Source organism: Myxocyprinus asiaticus, chromosome 37 (genome assembly GCF_019703515.2).
Source record: "Myxocyprinus asiaticus isolate MX2 ecotype Aquarium Trade chromosome 37, UBuf_Myxa_2, whole genome shotgun sequence".
Taxonomy (NCBI): Eukaryota; Metazoa; Chordata; class Actinopteri; order Cypriniformes; family Catostomidae; genus Myxocyprinus; species Myxocyprinus asiaticus.
This window is the reverse complement of record NC_059380.1, coordinates 10192927-10215006: the sequence shown is the minus strand read 5'-3', so window position 1 is coordinate 10215006 and position 22080 is coordinate 10192927. Positions and strand designations below refer to the sequence as shown.

The 22080-nt window shown below is 38.5% G+C and overlaps 1 protein-coding gene across 6 annotated transcripts in view; it reads right to left on the bottom strand.

Moving 5' to 3' along the window:
* Nucleotides 1–22080, bottom strand: part of LOC127428046 (transcription factor EB-like) — a 52098-nt gene that overhangs the window by 16901 nt on the left and 13117 nt on the right. For 2 of the 6 annotated variants that reach the window (XM_051676066.1, XM_051676069.1), the window contains exons 2-5: nucleotides 20907–20999; nucleotides 12193–12457; nucleotides 2950–3006; nucleotides 311–598 (exon numbers count right to left, since the gene is read on the bottom strand). In XM_051676066.1, the coding sequence (XP_051532026.1) occupies nucleotides 311–598; nucleotides 2950–3006; nucleotides 12193–12393 (546 nt within the window). In that variant the 5' untranslated portion in view covers nucleotides 12394–12457; nucleotides 20907–20999. Of the gene's footprint in view, nucleotides 1–310; nucleotides 599–2949; nucleotides 3007–6854; nucleotides 7060–12192; nucleotides 12458–17082; nucleotides 17232–20906; nucleotides 21000–22080 lie in introns of those variants that run through there. The other 4 variants (XM_051676067.1, XM_051676065.1, XM_051676071.1 and 1 more) reach the window with 4 other exon arrangements.

The window sequence follows — 22080 nt, the reverse complement described above, 5'->3', positions numbered from 1 at the left end:
AGAAACAATCTAAAATTTCATTAAACATCTTGACATACGCTATGAGAGAAGTTCGTTCACAGTAGCTCGCATGTTCGCTTGGAATATGATAGACTAGTTTGATGATACTTTTGGTTGCGTTTTAAGCTTTAAAGTGTATCACTATCCACTGCCATTGTACTGAAAGATGGAACATGATATTCATTAGAACATTACACATAAGAAAGTAGTCATACAGGTTTGGAACAATGTGAGTGTGAGTAAATTATGACAGGACTTTCATTTCCGGATGAACTATCCCTTTAAACTACTGAACTTAAAATGTATATACCTTATTCTCGTGACTGGAGCCGATGTTGAGCATTGCCATGGGACTGTTGGGGGCGCTATTTCCAGCAGAGTTCATGAGCTGCTCTGTGCGCATGCATGGAGATGGCAGGGGTGGTGGGGCGGCTCCTGTCTGACCCTGGGCCATGGTGGGTGAAGAAGGCTGAACCAAGCTTGCTACAGCGTGTACAGTCTGCTTGGTGGCAAAGGTAGTTGACAGAAATTCCTTGACTTGCTGCCGCTGAGACTGTCGGATGTGGTAGTCTGTGGGGTTCTCAAGGTGGGTCTGTACCTTTAAACATGTAGAGGTCAGATTATGAGACAATGAGACATTATTAGCAGGATTATACTTCATAAATTCTGCACAATGATTAACCACTTTTAACAGAAAAGACATGACCTTAAATATTGACCTTGAAGGTAAGTGTGTGATTTTTTTATGTTAAAATACTCAACATTAAGCCATTCATAAGCTGATTCCCATACAAAGTGTAAACACTGCAGCACAATCAAAACATTGCTCTGTTTGCTTTAGCATCCCGACCAGCCCCACATAGCAACATTCACTCAACCAATGGCGTAAGTTTGGGGTGTGGCAATCTGTTTGTCTCTATTCATAAAATTATATATATTTGTATAACTTATGTATATATGGGTTTTTCTTTAACTTTGAGCCCTTTCATGTCCTAGGGCAAGATTTCTTTTAAGACAAGATTTCTTTTTGTTATCAGAAGGTCAAATAAAAACAGACTTGACAACTTTTTATGTGTGTGTATAGATTTTACTGTTTAAGCCTTATCCCAGACCCCGCTTTTAATACTAAACTATGAAAATCCAGTACAAAAATACAACTTATTAAATGTTTAAAACTGTGATTATCTAAACAATGAGTGAAACAAACATAAACCATTTCAGTATTAATTAAAAATAAATTATTTCTATAAATTTTTCACAAATTACAATGTCCCACCAATTAAATTTTGTATTTTTTTTTTAAGTTAGTGTACTTGTTAAACAAGTCGACAAAAGTGTTAGTGAAGAGGATTCTTGAGATGAAATATGAGATGAGAGATGTTTGAAGAAAACAAAACAATTATGCAAAAAATTTAAAAATATCACTTGTGGGGGGCCTGGTTAGCTCAGCGAGTATTGACGCTGACTACCATCCCTGGAGTCGCGAGTTCGAATCCAGAGTGTGCTGAGTGACTCCAGCCAGGTCTCTTAAGCAACCAAATTGGCCCGGTTGCTAGTGAGGGTAGAGTCACATGGGGTAACCTCCTCGTGGTCGCGATTAGGGGTTCTCGCTCTCAATGGGGTGCATGATAAGTTGTGCGTGGATTGCGGAGAGTAGCATGAGCCTCCACATGCTGTGAGTCTCCGCGGTGTCATGCACAACGAGCCATGTGATAAGATACACGGATTGACTGTCTCAGAAGCGGAGGCAACTGAGACTTGTCATCCGCCACCCGGATTGAGGTGAATAACCGCGCCACCACAAGGACCTACTAAGTAGTAGGAATTGGGTATTCCAAATTGGGGGAAAAGGGGATAAAATTATAAATAAATAAAAAATATCACTTGTGTATAGTTAGGATACAAATGTTAACTATGAAATCATAGTTAACTATAAAATTGTTGTCTTAGCAAGACAAAGGAGTTGGCCATTTTATTTTATTTTTTAATTAAAAAATGTCATTTTCATCTCCGTCATTTCCACCATATAATTCTATTAAACACAATACAGAATTTGAAATGTGGTGGGAATTTTTATGACCTTGAGAACATTTTTCAAAAATGACATCTTTTATGGTGCATGCATACACTGTTGGACATTTTGTTAGTAGACAGAATATAAAAAAGAAAATACCAAGAGTGTGAAAAATGTTTTAACGAGACTTCACTTTCTAGAATCCACAGTGCTAAAAGTTCACAAAGTTGAAGAAACACCCATATAAGTTACAAAACAAATTTCTTTCGTTATATACAGAACTTTGAAATATATAACTGCACTGAAGTTTTGAAACATGTAGAATGAAAACACATACCAAAACTTTAGCAATTACTTGTCTCATGACTTGATCTTCCAATGGAAAGTACAGTGTTTTTCTGTCACCATTAGCCTTCAGGCACAGCAAGCTAAAGTTTAGGCAAAATTGCAGTCGCAGATACTTATGTAACTGTGGGGTTTAAATCTAGGCATGTATGGGGACACTGGGGCACGAAAGAGTCTCCAGGAGTTCATTCAACCACACGGACACCTGCTGATGGATGTTAAGAGTGGGGGTAATGTCTGACTGGACTGTCCTCATTCTTCCACTTCAAAGCAAGACTGTGTTTGAGTGCCTCACTACACAAACTGACATTTGACAATATGCATGACAGATGTGCTGTGATAAACAGAATGTATATTATACGGGTAAAAGTATGTGGCCTCCCCTTCTAATTAAAAGTCCTTAAAATGCTACAGCACATAATCACATTCTAAAGAATTATGTGCTTACAACTTTTTGGCAACAGTTTGGGGAAGCCCTTTTTCCAGCATAATAAATCTCCTGTATAATAAAATGGTTTATCGAGACTGGAATCCCTACTGAACCTTTTTGGGTTGAATTGGAACGTCATCGTCCAACATTAGTGACTGACCTCACAGATGCTCTTGTGTCTGAAAGGGAGAAAATCTCTGCAGCCATGTTCCAACATCTAGATGAAACATATGATAATTACAAGATAATAAACATACTAGATGTATTAGAGCTAAAAATATGTAAAATATGTATTGGATCCTTTATTTGAGTTCCAGTGTCTGCATACAGGTGAAAAAAATATAGCCATTAAAAACAGCAACCACATTCCTAAACAAGTCACAGGATTAGTGGATAGAAGTTGTCAAACTATGCAATACTCGTCCAATCACTTGTTCATATATGAAAGATTAAAGAACAAAAACATGGTGGAGCAAGTCAAAATTGTATAGCTGACACTAGTGAAGGATATTGGACTGTAAATTATGCACGCAAGCTGTAAACTTGGGACACTGTCCAAAAGGGCATTTCCCTGGTGTTAAATGCCTCTGTGCAGCCTATGCAGAGGGCATTTTGGGTAGGGTCAGTTGCTCTGAGCTTTCAGAGTGAAATTACAGAAGGTAACTTGTGTCTAGAAGGACATCTCACATGAACACAGGTCTTTATCACATACTTTTATTCAATCTACGAACTGTAGCAGTAAATGTCCAGCTACATGATATGGCACTGTGTTGAACAGTAGCCACTTTTGCTTAATGCAAAGGTGACACATAGCTGGTTGCATGAGAGGAAAGTAACAACATGTAAGTGGCACAAGTCATTGTCACCTACTCTTCAGGCACTGAATTATATAAATTAAGTCTTAAGTTAAGATCTGAAAAGTTTAAGTTTCCCAACTGAAATCACCATAGTTACAATAAACAGAACAGATAGATCTAGATTTAGGATGTTTCTGTAATATGGCCCCTAAAACATATGTAGAGCTATTAAATATATCATTACAGCCCTTCAAACAGCACTACACTGATTTACGCAGGATCAGTTTGGAACCATGTTAACCTTCCTGAAATCTGACACATAGTTTTCATTCAGTTTCATTTGACAGAGATTATTATCTTGGAGGCAGTTGTAGAAACTTTAACACAACTTTTTATAATCGGATGTAGGATGTAATCTCAGTTACTGTCTATTCAGAGCATTAATGATAGAGATAATACATGTACAGACAAGGGCTGGACAATAAAACTATCTAAAAAAAAAATGATCGAAATTGATGAAAAACTTTTGAGTAATTTTCTATATTCAGGTGCGTGTTGCTAAAAACGCAAGCAGTTCAGCCAAGTTATACACAACTAGCTAACTGAATCACAGTCATGAAATCAGCCGGCGAGGAAGAATTAGCTGGCTAGCGGCTACCTAGCCCTGCTGTAACGCAAACCAGTAATGAGGCTATCTATCTGGCTGACATGATATCGTTGTGTACCAAACAATACAGCACTGACAATGCAATACAGCTATCGGATGAACACAAAAGCAACCCCGACATCAACACCATTGCTGTTTATTTAAGTACTATTTAGTTAAATGTGTTTTCATGATCCATTGCGCTGTCATGGGCAAGAAAGTCTTTCAGTGGATGTAATTAATTTTAGGCCTGTACAGGTTTCATAGCAGACATGCGTCGGGCAGTGTTTCCTTCTCCATTGATGGTATAAAATGTATATTGTGATAAATATCAATACTGATTGATATGAAAAAAAAAAATATTGTGATATTTTTTTTTGGCTCTACAGATATATTAGAAATTTAACAACTTCTAATAAACTTTTGAAACTTTTAAGGCTGAAATGTGTAATTTCTATTCTTAAAATACTTTCTCGTATCAGAGGGCCTGGGTAGCTCACCGAGTATTGTCACTGACTACCACCCCTGGAGTCGCGAGTTCGAATCCAGGGTGTGCTGAGTGACTCCAGCCAGGTCTCCTAAGCAACCAAATTGGCCCAGTTGCTAGAGAGGGTAGAGTCACATGGGGTAAACTCCTCGTGGTCACGATTAGTGGTTCTCGCTTTCAATGGGGCGCGTGGTAAGTTGTGTGTGTATCGCGGAGAGTAGCATGAGCCTCCCATGCTGGGAGTCTCTGCGGTGCCATGCACAACGAGCCACGTGATAAGATGCGTGGATTGACTGTCTCAGAAGCAGAGGCAACTGAGACTTGTCATCCACCACCCGGATTGAGGTGAGTAACCACGCCACCACGAGGACCTACTAAGTAGTAGGAATTGGGCATTCCAAACTGGGGAGAGAAGGGGATAAATAAAATAAAAAAAAATATGCAGAGACAGCAATAAGTGGACTATTTGTAGGTTCCCTTCCCAGAAAAGTGTAAACACAAATCAAACAATTTCTCTGTTTGTTTGAGCATCTCGACACAGCAATGTTGAATCTACCAATGGTGTGAGTTTGGGACGGGACTATCTATTTGTCCAACCAACGATAAATGGGGGATTGTTCAGGAAATGATTACGTTAAGATATTCCGTCTGGTGACCCTATAGTGGCAGAAAAATTACAAACTTCAGCTTTTAGTGAAAAAAAAAAAAAGATATTAATGTGGGGACATGAGGAAAACATTGTATTGTCTCATATTTAGTCAGGCTCTAAAAGAACAACAAAAAATTCTAAAATTTCTCCATGTGTCCACATGCTTACAGCGACTCAAGCGGAATCAGGAATTTCATTCTGTGCAAAAAACCTAATAAATTCTTCTAGGTGCAGTGCAAAGTTTCATAACATTACACTCTCACCCACACTCAAAATTCCATGTGTGTACATGCAGGCTCTAAGCACAACAAGTTGCCGCCTTTCAACTACCTGATAAGAATGCAAGAAAATATCTATAGAATCAGACAGAAACATATCACCTGTCAAATTTCTCTCTTCCTGTGTGCCTCAAGCCTTTCATCACAAGTTCAAAGTTAAGTCACAAGACTTTCACTGTCAAGCCCAAGTTAAGTCTTAAATTTGTTAGGTAACATTTTTCTGTTTGCTGCAGGTTTTATAAACTTGTTGCAGGACAATTAACCATTTAATGCATCCCTCGAGTCTTTAGTGACATGGGACCTCATTCCACCCCATGTACCTCATCAATGAGTTATGCCCACATGTCTTTAGTATACATCAACCTTTCTCTTCTGAATAGGCAAAACTGCAAAAACAACAAATATATATAGTTAATGAAAGTGTCTAGGTTCATTACAGACCCAATATATTGGGTCAGTATTCCATTTGCTTGTACACTTACATATTATACAGTACATGCAATATTTTACTCAAAGTGCCACTTACGTTTCAATGATTGACTTGATTTACATTTTACATTGCTATTTGACGAAGAAGAGACTTGGAAGTAAACTATAGCAAGTGTAACACATGAACAGTATAATTTGGCTATTGTCATTTGGGTGTACTACTGAAATGATGTAAGTTGTGCATCTCAATAAGTGCTTAAGAAAATGCATACAATATCTGTAGCTTATATGTGTAGCTCAATATGTGTTTGACAGTCAATTGAGTCTCATGACATTACAGTGTGGAAGTAATGAACCCTGTTCTATATTTGTTGCATAATTTCTTTGATATTTGAAAAATAAAACAAAAATATATCAGAATATATTCTATTCTATTATTTTCTAATTGTATTGAAAATGTTTTGAAAATTGTACACAATCTGGGCATTTTGTAGATCCATTTGTGATAGATATATGTGCCGGGTCGAGAAGACCCCAGGTATGAAATAAACTTTGGTGAAAAACCCATGCATTTAAGGGTTAATTTAATATTTTTGAAAAAGATATATTTTTAGCGATTTCTTTGAAAAAGTGATTTCTTAGAAAAAGCAACAGAGAGTGCATGAGAGGCTCCCCTGCATCTACAACAGTTTGCAATATTCAGAGAAAATATTTCCCCTTGTAGACATAAAGACTTAAGACCTAAGTCATGTCTCAAGTCAATTTCTTTGTTACTTAACTAGGACACACGCCTGAGTCTCAGTCTCCAGTTTCCAGCTCTGCCCCTCGTTTCTCCCTTTTTCCTCTTACCGTTCCACCGCATTCTTCTACAAATATTCCTTTTTGATCTTGGTTGAAATGTAATCCAGTGCTCAGTCCTGCATGACCTACTGACTTCAGATCTTCGGCCACTACTCTTTCCCCAGAAACACCAGGCTGCCACAACACAAGAAGAGATTACTGGAGTAACTAATCTTGCCTAATTTGGTCTTCATGGACTCCTTAGAACTTATTCATCCTGTTGGGACCACTAGGATGGCCACAGCACTAGACTACCCAATAGAAGGCAGGATTAGGGTCTCATGGGGTTGCTCATTCATACCACGGAACACAGAACTGCATGATGATTAGAGAGATTTTGGCATTTGTGGAGGTTTATGTGAGAGGGCGTCTTCGATTGAAAATCAGTGATAAGTCATAAAAGTATTTTCACAAACACCTGTTCTTGGCAACATATTCATTATGAAAAGCAGAAAAATGGCATAGGGTCAGGTCGGGAGTTTGTGAACTAATTCAAACTATGTGGCATTTTTGCACTCACAGCAGCCATCAGCAGATTACTCATACTGGTTAAAGGAGAAGTTCATTTAAAAATGAAAATTCTGTTATCAAATACTCACCTTCATGTTTTTCCAAATTCGCATGAATATAAAAGGATATTTTCTAAAAATATATCCTGGCCGCTCTTCCATATATTGAAAGTGAAAAAGGATTGTCAAGCTCCAAAATGAAAAAATAAATAAATAAATAAAAATCATAAAGGATTTATAAAAGTAATATGCGTCTTGTTCACTGTCTTCTGTAGCCATACAATAGCTCTGAATGAGGAACAGACTGATATTTAATTAGTTTTTCACTGATATCTTCCCATTGTACCAAAGATCTGAAATGGACTACAAAACTTCTATGGAAAACAAAAATGGAGCAGAATCACTATTGTCGCCAACACCATTGGCTCTCGTGAGTCTTGAGATCAAATTTAAATTCCTGCACATACCCTTACCTCTTCTGCACCTTACATTTCCCCTCGCAACATATCTGACCATACTTTATGGTATACACGACAGCCCCAATCCCTATTCACTTTCATTATATTAAAATGAGCAGCCAGGATACTCTTCAAAAACTCCTCTTTTGTGTTCCACAATTCATATGAGTTTGGAACGACATGAGGGTGAGTAAATAATGAGCTCAAATAGGCACTCACAGTACTTATATTTTATTCTGACAACACTGCTATTTTAAAGGAATGTTCCAGATTCAATACAAGTGAAGCTCAATCGACAGCGTTTGTGGCATACTGTTGATTACCACAAAAATGTATTCCTCCTTTTCTTTAAAAATAGAAAAAATCTAGGTGACAGTGAGGCACTTACAATGGGAGTGAATGGGGCCAATTTTTGAATGTTAAAATACTCACTGTTTCCAAAGTATAGCCACAAAAAATAAAGGATATGCATGTAAACATGGTTTTAGTGTGATAGAAATCACTTACTAACTAACAGTTAAAGGACAGGCAAGGAGGAGGCGGGAACCGGCTGAACAGTAAACATAAAGTTTAATGTAAAACTCAACATAAAACAAACACACACACACATGCAGCGCGGCCGCATGCATCTCTCTCTATCTCTCTCTCTCTCTCTCTCTCTCGAACTGGCATCTCCAGCTCCCCTTTATCTTGCTCTCCCGCTGATCAGCTGATTCAGCGCCGGCCGTGCATCCTCACACCCCGGCCACACACCCACACGGCCCGGCCATGCCCTCCTCCTTGTCACACTAACCTTTTCTGTGTGAAGTTATAGCCAGTTTTACAACTTCATTACCATGACGATACAATGTCAACAAACCCAAAAACGACTGTAAAAATTACAATTAAAACAACTTTACAGATCAAATAATACACAAGTTTTAACAGAAGAATTCATGCAAGTGCGGTTATAAAACCATAAGCTTCACATTTCTGTGTATAAACCCTCCAAAAATTGGCCACATTCACTTTCATTGTAAGTGCCTCACTAAGGAACGAGTCGAAATAAAAAAGTTTGTAGTAATCAATATTATGCCACAAATGCTGTCGATTGAGCTTAACTTGTATTGAACCCAGAACATTCCTTTAAGTTTACTTTGCAAGCAAGATAATACTACCATCTAACATTCTAAGAAAAAGTTTGTTGACTGGTGTGATATGCATTACTTAAATTTGCACTAAGTTTTTGCTAATTAAAAAAAGTTTTACACAAAGAGACACAAATAGCATTTTTTAGAAATATGTTGAAAATGATATACACTCACGTGAGATGAAGACTCCAGTCATATCAGAAATCCTTTAAAAGCAGATTAATTTTACATGGATTGGGTCACCCCCTCATGGGTGCTGCCATGTTGACAACACATGATACTGTGTCATGCAATGGTCATCAATAGTACCAATGATGGTACTGTACTGATAAACAGGAGTGTGATCAACCAGACAGTTCAAACAGAATGAGTAAAAGTGGAAAGATAAAATGTCCAAACAAGAGGTCCCTGCTGGAGTGATGAAACAAACAGCTACGACCTGCAGCTATCATGGCACGGATCATGGATAAGCAGCACAACATAAAACAGCAAGCACTAGCACAAACTGGTTTTCAGCCGGCCGAGATCTCGTAAGTCGCAGCTGTCCGGTCACATTCCGGCGCTCTGCAGCGCACAAAAATTCATTAGGATTGGATAGAAAATGCCCATTATAGGGATGTGTGTAATATGAGATAGATAAAAACACAGATTAAAAGTAACTAAACAGATGATAAACAAACACATTTGGTAAGAAGCGACAGCACTCCAGGATGATGGGTGTCAGTATAGAGTCCAAATCCACAAACTACTTCAGGGACCGATGGGAAGAGTAAGAGCCAGCTAAATCCTTGCTAAAATCTTACTTAGTGCACCTTTAACCTTAAATGCAATGAAAAATGAGGAGATTGTATTTGATCCCAAGGGCATTGGTGATCACAAACCAGTGCATATACATAACCAGCCAATTACACAAGTGCAGTCCTACAAGTACCTTGGAGTTTATATAGATAGATCTCTTACCTGGAATACGCATGCTGATTGGGTTTGTGCTCGACTACAGAGATTGTATTTTTCACGTAGATTTTGGTTTTATGGAGTTTTTTTATCAGACTGTTTTAGAGAGCAGGCCCAGTTCCAGATCAAAATCAATGAGGGTGCTTCTGAAAATAGTGGGGGTGCTCTGCATAAAGTGGAGATGTATCATAATTACACATTTTTTAATATATTACATCATGTTTAAATGCTACAAAACAACGTAAAGTTCTTTTCGTTTTTTTTTTTATGTCTAAAACATTTATTGCTTCATTTTGGGTCTTTTTTCCTTCACATGATCTGTCGCTGAAATTGACAGCAAAATGTTGCGCCTGCAGATTAGGACATACTGATTTGCAAAATCATAAGTTTATGAGTTTTGATGCAGAATTTTGTGTGTTTGCTGGGATTCAAGGAAATCTGCTTGCCAATTTACAGTATTAGTCTTACATATTCAATTTAGCAGGGATGTACAATTATTTGGTACAGGGGCCACATGAGCCGTTAAGTAGAACATGGAAGAGAGAAGATAAAAATTTCTGCACAGCTGTATCTTTTATGCCCAGAAGTAGTAGTACACTCATGCACTCAATGAATGATGCACAATTTTCTGAAGTGCTTACTGATGAGAACATTCTGCGATTGCTTGATGTTTTGCTGCTACTTTTCTATCATGTGTTAGTAAAACTGAATAAAGGCTGAGTATAATTATTAATTGTTTATTTTACCATACTTCAATGCTGTGCTAATTTAATATTCAATTTAACACTCTACATCAGGAGTCTGGTTTAATAGTAAAATAAAATATTCGGAAATTATAGATTCTAAAAGCTTATTTTAATGTTTGCCGCATAGTGGACAAAGTTGTTTTATTCTCAGAACATTATCAACCCATTTACACATTCATCGGTCATGATGTGCATCTCATCAATGGTTTGTTTGGCATCCCATTCAGCACACAACTGAATAAAACAGACTGCATGACACTGATAAATGATTACTGCCAGAGTAACATTCACATACAGTTGTGAGGGACTTCAGGATATTACAAATAACACAAAGAACATTTTCCTCTCTCGCTTGGTTTTGCTCGTGTGTCCCCTCCGTGTGCGAATGAGGATCTATTGGGATTTTACTAAAGTTCATAACTGAAAATATTTGCTCACAGACTTGGCACTAAACAGCACACACAACCTTACGAATGGACACGGAGTGGCTGCATCACACTTTTCTTTGTGCAGAATATTGCACTATTGGGCGCTACGTTTTTTTTTTTCCGAAGAGCATGCACACTCGCATACATGGTTGCCAGATCGCATAAATTAAGTATGACATAAGGTGAAATATTTCCAATTTGTGTAAGTACAAATCTCTGATTGGGGTGCTGCATCTAATATCTGGCAACCCTGAGCATATTAAAAGCTTGTGGATGCAAGATAGGACCCAAAGCCAGATAAATGAAAGATCTAATAAAAAAAACATTCATGATAAATCGACCCGTGGGCAGTAGCGAGCAGTAGTTTGCCCTGGTCTGCAATTGAGTGTGCTCTAAGGTTCGTTTGAGGGTGCTTAGCACCCCTGTAGAACCGGGGCTAGAGAGTGTCATTAGGTATGGAATGAAGTCAAAATCAAGGTTAACACACTTGGTACAAATCGCTATGAAATTAATAGGTCAGAAAGATGCAGTAGCTACAACCTCCAGTCTCTTTACACAAAGGGAAGCAAGAAGAATTTTGTGTGATCCTTCCCATGTACTTAAGTCTTGTTATGAACTGTTACCTTCGGGTAGACGTTCCACAATGCAAATTAAATAGGTTCAAGAACTCTGTGCTTGCATCAGTCAAAATGCTTAATGATAATCTTTGAGTATAAATTATTTGTCTTGGGTGTTTGCATGGTTATATTGTGTGTGCATTGTGTGTTAGTAATATATGGTATTGTGATTTTGATGATTGTGTATTTTTGCAGGTGTCTTGGAAGTAACAAGCATTGAGTCTAAACCAAATTTCCCCATGGGGACAAAAAAGTAAATTCTATTACAATTCCATTCCATGTTTATTTTTGAGTGAACTATGCCATTAATGTGGTCAGAGAAGCTACAGTGAACTACACTTTATGATGGAATCAGAAAACTTCAAATCCAAGGAGATTAACCAATATTCCATGTGGCATTTAACAATCCACATAAAGGCTGATGGATATACCTACCTTTAGCACTTCCACAGGGACCTGCATGGGGGCCTGGAAGTGAGTTGGCGCTCTGATGGCTGGTGAGGACGCAGACGGGCCTGGCATGCGATGTTGCATGTAATGCATGGCTGCTGCCTGTTGCTGCTGCCGCTCCCGCTGCTCCTCCTGCTGCATCTGGTCCCGCATGAGCTGCAGGCGCAGGGCAATGCGTGACGACATGGCTGGGGGACGCGGGGGGCGGGCTGCTGCCGCCGCGCAGTCCAGCCCGAAGAGCAAGGAGTGTCTGTAAGGAAAAGGTGAGACAGACACAGCAAATGTGAAGAATATGAATACAAGCAATTTTACTTGAGTGTGGTTGCACATCACTCTATTATAATAAGACACTATTTACGCAATAAAAAAAAACTGATACTACTTCATAACCTAATTTGATGACTGCTCCTTTACATACAGCAGCCGCAAAAAGTTTTTGGACACTTTTGGACACTCAAATCACACTCAATGAATTTCATAGCAGTAGATAATAAAATAGCAAACCAGAATCTACAAAAAAACAAAAAACAAAAAAAAAGGAAAGAAATAATTCTTAGAGCCAACTTCTTTTTTTTTATTTTATTTTTTTTTATTTATTTTTTTTTTTGAGCGATTGACCTGGCTTCATACATTTTAAATGTGTCTTAAAGGAACAGTTCACCCAAAAAATGTAAATGAAAAAGTCACCATTAACTTTCATTGAATGGAAAAAAAGATGCAATGAAAGTGAATGGTGACTGAGACTAACATACTGCCAACATAACATCTTTTGCGTTACATAGAAGAAAGAATGTCATATGGGTTTTGAAAAAACATTAGTCAGTGAATGAGGACAGAATTTTCATTTTGGGTGAACTAGTGTTCAAATAATGTTCTGGGCCACTGAATCTATATAAACCCCACAGTTGCAGCCCAGCACTTCCTAAAATTCTGTGCATCTCTCTAAGCATGTTTATTGTGGGTGCCTATTACTCTCCCCAAAACTTACTCTCTTTCCATCTAACCATGATATGATGCTTTCAAAAAAACATCATGGCTAATTATTATCCAATGTCATTCGGGTTTCCTCGTGTTACCCAAAAGAATATGAATAGCCTGTGGCATCTCTTTGAAACCATGCTCTGAATTAATACAACACAGATGAGACGAGTATAATGATGAATGCGACTGGGGAAGTCATGTGAGGATCAGGTGGTGTTTTTTTTGTTGTTTTTTTTAAGCTCATATGAGTGGCCTTTCAAACTTGGAAACACCTCCAAACATCCTTACCCCATGTCTCTCCCCCCCTACAGAAATGCCCACACCCTGTCTCTTCTGTAGTGCTGGGGAGTCCCTATGTAGAAGAGTTCCTCTTTTTTGGCTGCTGCTGGCCAATATGCAAACAAGTATGACTTGCTGTTATTGGAAGGTGTAGATACAAACACTACAAAACAGGAAGTGGCATTTAGATGTACTTATTGAGAAAGATGCTATGCTGAATATGCAAGCTACACATGTTGGATAAAGTCGGATGAGGCCTGCAGCCGGTTGTCAGAAACCTCTTAAGTTAAGAAAACGCTTGGTCACAATATCTTTGAAATTATAACCAAGGGTTTTCTTAACTTAAAGGAGCAATATATAATATATTTACTGTATAAAAGCATAAAATGATCATAATATGTTATCAGAGATTTAGGAAACATGCTAAGTTGAAATACTGGCTTCTCCGAAAACAATTCTACAGCCAGTATATTCTACTTTAAAAGGTCCATTCTGGGCCGGGATTTCTGTTTGTGTTTTGGCCTGTGAGATCCTGCCCACTGGCCATTTCCCAATGGTATTTCAACACCCCGGGTTGCCAGATTTGAAACAAGTTAGCGGGCAAACACAGCGCGCTGCAGCCATGGAAGCCAGCAATACATCTAACTAACATTAACAGAGTTATAAAAAATCCACATGAGCTGGTTTATAATTTGCAAACAATAAAACCATTGCAAACATATACATTAGCTGATCAAAGGCTCGTAGCTTGCCATTGTCAGTTTGCTGGTTCCTGTTGCGTGTCCTCAACCTGGCAACCAGCATGAGCTTTGAGGCTGGAGAGAAGGGGGAGGGGGAGACAACTCTCTCCAATATTTTGAATTTGGACTGCAGTACCCGTTTTAAACGCTTGAAGTCAATGTTACATATTGCTCCTTTCAAGGAATAATTCACCCAAAAATAACAATTCTAGCATTATTTACTCACCCTCATGCTGTTCCAAACCCATATGACTTTCTTCTGTGGAACAAAAGGAGATGATAAGCAGAATGTTATTTTGAATTTCTTTTTCTCCACACACTGAAAGTGAATGGTGACTGAGACTAAAATACTGCCCAAGATCTCCTTTATATAAAAAAATAAGTGAGTAAAAAAGGATGAGTAGATAATAACAGAATGTAGATTATTTTTTTGGGTGAACTATCCCTTTTCGTAGTTTTTTTTTAACACTGAAAAGGCAGTATTAAAAGGCAAATTAAATAAGACATAGAATAAAACATGGTGGTTTAAAGGTAAGTGTAAAACCCGGTTCAGATCCCAGTTTATTACAATCAGTGTTGGGTGTAATGCATTACTAAGTAATGAATTACTGTAATTAAATTACTTTTTCACTGAAAAAAGTAAGGAACAGTACAGTACAGTTACTTCTGATGTAATTGTGTTAAATTCTGTATAGATTATAAAACAATTCTATATAAAACAATAGTGAATTTAAAATCGAAATCTAACGTCTAATGTTAAAATATATGTTTTCTAATTTAACGTTGCCCCCTTAAATTCTTTGACCAGTTCATGAATAATTTATTTGATTTTATATTATTTATTTGAAAGAATTAAAAGAACAGTGTCATGTCTATCCTTGTATTTTTCATCTTGTTGAAGTTGATAGAAGTCAGACAGAGTAATTAGTACAGTAATCTAATTACACTGTAGAAGATGTAATTAGTAGTTAGTAATTAATTACTTTTTTAGAGTAACTTACCCAACACTGATAACAATTCACTTTTCAATATCATATTTGGACTTGATTAAACTGACCTGTTCTGTATGTTTTTTTGTTTGTTTGTTTTTTACAGTAAAGCATCCATCCCCATTTACATTGTGTATACATTTGGCTTTGACAGCCAACCCACAAGTTGACAGGCCCATTGGGAATAGTCCCGGTGCTCTCTGTGGCTACTCCATCCCTACCTATGTCACATCACAAACTACTGTATACTGTACATAGCCATTGGGGGGAAAGCACAAACCGGAGAGACAGGGCCGACTATGGAGAAAAGCTTATTGTATTAGAGGTACAATAAGCAAAGCAGCTCCTATTGAGATGACACTGAAGCAGTATTTAGCCCACAGTGTACATTTCAGTGGTGGAGGGGGAAACACACACTGCAAGCTTTGTGGTTCGCACTGGTCAGTGGACACTTTCAGGCTTTGTCACCAGGGCAGAGGCTAGTGGTTGACTCAGTTCCAGGAGAGCAGTGCTTTAGCACTGGCTGTCTTTCAAAGAGAGAGGCCACAGCTGGACAGAGTCACAACAGGGATTTAGAACTGGACCAGCAACAAATAACCTGGTGGTATCTGATTTTGTGAGGAAAATTTGGATGTGGCACCAGAGCTGCAATTGTAATTAGCTTTTTTGCAGTTTGTTTTTTTTCTGAGAGGTTTGTTGTGTATTGCTATGTGGTTGCAAGGTTGTTCTGGTTGGTTGCTAGGTGGTAGATAAGGCTTTCTGAGTGGTTCCTAAACACTGGCCCAAGTCTCTATGATATTCTGAATCTGATGCCAAGATATTGCCTGCAGGGTTGCAGTTAGAAATGCTTGGGCCCGGTACAAAACATATTCAGCGGGCCCCCCCTCCAGTCTGTTATCCAACGGTACCCAGACGGCTTTCAGTGTTGCGCACCAGCTCGTATCTTGCTACAAGATCAAACGAGAAGACAAGTCAAAATTCCAATACTGAATTAGCCGGTACCCTGACATTGACCCCATTTAGTCGAGTTGCTGACAAGCACAATCTCAAATGACACTTTTGCATCAATTCAAATGCTTAGGATTGATGCCTTTTTTATGCATCAATAATCAGAAAATTTTCCCCGTGATTATCAATCTGTATCAACATTTTGTTTTCAAGATATAAATAGGGCTACTTGTTGCACAATAGTCTTTGTCTCTTCATACATATTCTCAGCACAATGTTAGTAAAGTGTGAGCGGCAGGCTCCGGTTTAATTTCCTAATGTGTTTCCGAAAAAGGGACTCACCACCACATTAAGCGGCTGCATATCGCCAACCATAAACTTTGCTACACAATTTGTAGTACCTGTTTGTTGCCTTTCGCTGCACATACCTGTCATTCGCCCTGATATCTGTTCATATGGGATATTGCCCAGGTCCATCAACCCAGAATCCGAAATGACTCCAAAATGTGCTTTTTTTTGCCCTTTCCTCATAACTCTCCACAACGAAACACTATGCGGATCACCAGCTGCACAATGTTGGGGTGACGGAGCTGACGATAACTTAGTATTAAGTACAGTACTGTAAATCGATTGAAAATCAATCACTAAAAACAACTAGTTTTACAACTTGCTTTTGGCACCACTCTGTGGACATTTTACCCAGAAACTGGAGCACACATCTGCCCATACATTCAACAATGCTACCAGCTTCGGCCACTCGGGGCAGTGCTTTGAATTCTGGTAAGCAAGATCGATTTCAGCTGAAGAACATTCGACTTACTATTGCCGAATTCACAGTGAGATCAGTCTGTTTCTTGCATCATTTTCATATCAAGGAGAGCATTTCTGTACAAACTGACATATACACTCTGCATATACTGACGCTGCGCTCCTCTCACCACCCTCTTCTGTGATGCGGCTCTGCTGCAGAGCTCTCCCACTCCACCCATCGCTGAATGCCAGGCGTACACTGCCCCGATGAAAACACATCCAAAGCAGCCTGTTATCAAAGTCCCCCATTGTTGCAGTAGCCAGGGAAATGGCATCTCTACATCAGAGGAAAAATTAGAATCTCTTTTATTTAATTTGCAAAGTAAAAAAGTGAGCCATACTACTCAAACACACAACACAACCTACATGCACAAAGCTTATCAGATAAAATTTTCAGATGAGTTATCCCTTTAAATCCTGAAATGTACTCTCAAAGACAAATAGCCAATAAGTTAATCTTAGCAGAAGACAGCGAAGGGTCGGCTTTTGGACATCGCTGTAACCTACAAAGGAAGGGCGTCCAAGGGTCTGGCAAAGAACCAAACAATGTTGGCTGTTCTGCCCACCCTGATTTACCACCCACCCTGTCTAGCAAGGCAGCGAGGCAAGCAAAACCAAAAATAAACCCACACTTTCTGTTCCTCATTTCAGAGACACCCTGTTTCATCAGGGTAACGGACTGCCGGTGTGTAAATTGTACTCCTCTGCAGCACCCAGTGAACTTTCCATATTCTAGCCAACTTATCTGGCATGTTCTAAGAATTCGTGCTCACAGTTAACACTCGCAAGGCTGACACTAGGACAGCTCTTTAACAGGAGGATGATTTTCGCAGTGTCGGTGCGTGGTTACACAGCACCCTGCTCCTTCCTCTTTTGTGTTATAATAATCAAGTTTTGATTCCCAGAAAAGCTGAAAGAGATAACCTACTTTTTACACCAGTAGAATGATGAGTCTTAATAAGCACAGAGAAGCCAGAGAAGACTTTTATTTTAATACAGCATTTATCACTTTATCTTTAAAGCTAATGTGTATTTTTAATCTGCAAAGATCGGCAACTATAAGTAGCCATTTGTAGGTTTTTTTTACCCCCTGAAGAGTGTAAACAGTTTGGCTCTGTGGCATTTTCAAAACATTGCCTTTTTGATTGAGCGGACCGTCAATTCTGGCCTCAACCAATGGGGTGAGCTTAGAGCAGGACAACCTGTTTTTTTGAACAATGGAAGCCGGGAAATGTTCTTTGTGAAACCTGTTTGGAAACAGTCCCTAGTGGCACTATTATGCCACTAGTGGTGCAGAAATGACACACTTCAAATTTGATAAGTTGAATCAGGGGTCCCATGATTTAAAGAAAACTGAGAAAAATCCCCAAATGATGCTTGGGTCATGTGCGAAGTGATCATGACTCTTGGGCTCTTATCAACACAAGCGATGACCTCACTCCCAGACTCATGCAATCAGTTAAATAAACATCACTGCAACTTCTGCTTTTACAGCCACTGATTCTGCTGTTCTCATTCCAAAACTCATAAGCTGTAAAAGAGAAAATGCCAATCCACCAAATATCAAATGAGAAAAAGCACTTCCAAAAACACAAGTTTATCATCTTTCATATGCACAGGACACCACCCTGACCTCCTTGGCGTAAGTGCTCATTAGGGGTAGGAGAAAAAATTAGATTCTCAGATGCATCGCGATTCTTTCGTCAACAATTCTCAAAAATTCTGAATTGACTCAGAGTTCAACTTAAACCGCGGCAGCACAGTGGCGCTTATGTGTACACCAAAGACTGAGTGAGATGGTCAGATGCACATACAGTACACTAAAGCCAAGAGCACACTACAGAACTGATCACAGACTGGATATATCAACCAAACGACCATCGTCTCCGACTGAAACTATGATCTCAAAATTAATTCACAAACTGAAGCACAAAACAACAGGAGAGTTTATCCATGATAACATATCAACAAACAAAATGAAAGATTGGCTTGTGCACGGAAAAGTAAAAACAGCTGAAAATAATGATGAGACAGCGGTTCGAGAGACTTGGGTGATGTTTTTATTTTCAAATAGTTTTTTGTCTTCTACTTCCCAATGCCTTTCTCTCCTATTGCGCACTCTATTTCTTTGGCTGTTACTCATTGCCGGTCTCTGACTCGTTGGTACAGAGCGCATACAAGAAGCTCGATTGACTTCTCAAGCAGCAACCCCTCTATTTGTGTCATTTTACTATCATCTGTGGTGTGGAAAGGAGAAACTGGCATTTGCACTCTCAATAAAGCAGATTTCTCATGTAGCCAGCCTGGACCAGCAACCGATAGTTACAGTTATAGGCCAGGGATCGATTAATTCTAAATTAATTATTTAATACTATTTAATTGAGTGAATGTGTGTGCTGATAAAAAAATTGGAGGACAAGATGCACCGTGATGCATCGAGAATCGTTTTGTAATTGAATCGTTACCCTTTTAATCATAATCGCATCAAATAAGCCAGTGAAGAGTCACACCTCTAGCTCATTTGGGATAAAATAACTTTTAGTCTAAGAGGTACAGGCTACTTTATCATGACAAAGTAGTCAAAATATATTTCATACTGTGTGCTTGCTTATTAGAATACAATTGGTTTCTCTGTTCATATGGTGATGCAAAAAATAGATTATTCTTGACTTGTGAAATGTTAACATACACATGCTTTGAAATAAATTTAAGTGTTTCCTTCAAAGGGATACCCAAAATTACAATTCTGTATGGCTTTCTGTGTCCGTGGAACACAAAAGGAGAAGTTAGGTAGAATGTTAACCTCAGTCAACATTTACTTTCATTGCATCTTTTTCCTTACAATGCAAGTGAACGGTGATTGAGACATTCTGCATAACATCTCCTCGTGTTCCACGAAAGAAAGTCATACGGGTTTGTAATGACATGAGGGTGAGTGAACAATCCCTTTAAACATCAAATGGATTTAAAATTGTATTTTATAGGATCACAACAGCTTTCAGTACTTTAGAAATGAAGAGTGGTGGGAAAACAATGCAAATGCAGTGTGTGCCACTTGTACACGTGTCAAGATGCTTGATAAAATCTAGAGCACTGTCAAGATCTATTACGCACTAGCGTGTAGTCTAACTTGATTAGACTCTAACTTATCTAGCGACTACAATGACCTGTGGGTCACTTGTTCCAATGTGTTTGTTCCCTGCTCACGTGAAGTATACACATCATACTGTCTTTTGCATGGTCTTTTGCAATGGCAATTACTGCCTGACCTCTTGACTCTAAAATTAAAGGAAACTATCTCTGTTTACCACTACCAGACAATGCTGTTATTGAGTGCTTTATATTTCATTAAAAATAATAATAATAATTTTACATCTTTAATGCTGCAGAGTGCAGTTTGTGCCACGTGCAACAAGTTTTCTGCTAGACCCGAAAATACTCAAAAAACAAAGTCATAATTGCTTTATTATGCTCAGTTATGTGGAAATGTCTCCTTTGAAAGGTGGGCCATGTAATTTCTGCTCCGTTAGCAGCACCAAATGGAACTGCAAAATTATTGACAATATTACACTTTACGGTTAATTCAGCTTACAAATGGCTTACTTATAGTTGTCTCTGCATATTACGCTAGGATAGGAGACAGCATTTTAACTTAAAAAAATTAACCTATGTGCTTCTGGAATTTTGCTCCTCCATTACACAACCATGAAATATACTTCTAACTACATTTTCTCAATCTTTATCAGTGATTACTCACCCTTTTCTACAGGAAATTATAACCCAATCACAACCCTAATGCAACAATTCACTTTGATGGTATTTACAGGAACATACACGGTTGAATGTGTTCTCTAACAGACAGTCCAGCTGCACCAGAGACAAGCTAAATGGTGTATTCTCCACAGCTTTCTATGCCTTTAATATATCTCTGTGAGAAATATCTCACAATTACCTCTTTGTGTAGAAAGTGCTGAAAGTGATCTGGGCGTCCTTCACACGCTGCTCTCTACATGACTGTGTGCCCGCCTATGAGTGGGCTTAAAAACTGGAAGAGAAACACAAGGATGAGTATTATAATGGTCATTCTTTGCCTGGTGAGACAGATTGAGTAATATGAAGAGGTGTCCGGCTGTAGCAGGAAGAGCCAGAGTGCAATCGGAGTGATGAGAATGTTGCAGATAGCGGCGGCTGTGCGGTTTCCAATAGCCCAAGTAACAAGACAACAGGTGCATAACAGATACATCTATTTATAGGTACGTCGATTTCTTGGCCAAACTGTGAGACATCTAATTAAACTTGTTTCCAAACTGTCAGATATAAATGGGTACAGCACATTAATGCATATAGATTCAACACCTCAGATAAGCTATGTTTCACAATGCTTAAAATTCTGATCTCACTGTGAATTTGAAAGTTCCTCTGCTGAAATCGGTCTATGCTTACTGAAATTCGAACTACTGCCACCCAGTGGACGAAGCTGGAGTGCTGTTGAACATATGAGCCCCAATTTCCGGGAAAAATGTCCACAGAGTAGCACCAAAAACGAGTTGTATTTTTAGTTGTAAATAATGTAATACAGTCATAAGAAATGCATATTTTTATACCTTTACCACCCAAACTCCAACCCTAAGCCTAACCGTCAGTGAAGTAAAAATCCAATCTTAGAGGAAAAATGCAACCCCTGAATTGTGCTCTTCATTGATTATGTGAATGTGATTACTTCCTGGTTTTCATGGGACCAGAACCGTGTCTCTGATCCTACTCGTGCAACATGCTATCAGTCACACCAGAGGAAAAGGCAACCACATTTAAATTGATGGAAAAGTGTCTGATGGGAGATGCCACTTGTTAATAACTTGGCTGAATGGGGTTGATGAACCGGAACATTCAGTAGCAGTATGTCGACTTCCCATGTGATCATGTTGGATGATACACTGCCGTTCAAAAGTTTGGGGTCACTTGACTGAAATGATTCTAATGATCTTAAAAACCTTTTGATTTGAAGGCATATGCTTAAATGTTTGAAATTAGCTTTGTAGATAAAAATATAATTGTGCCACCATATTAATTTATTTCATTACAAAACTTTATTTATTTAAAAAATAATAATAATAATGTTTTTGAAC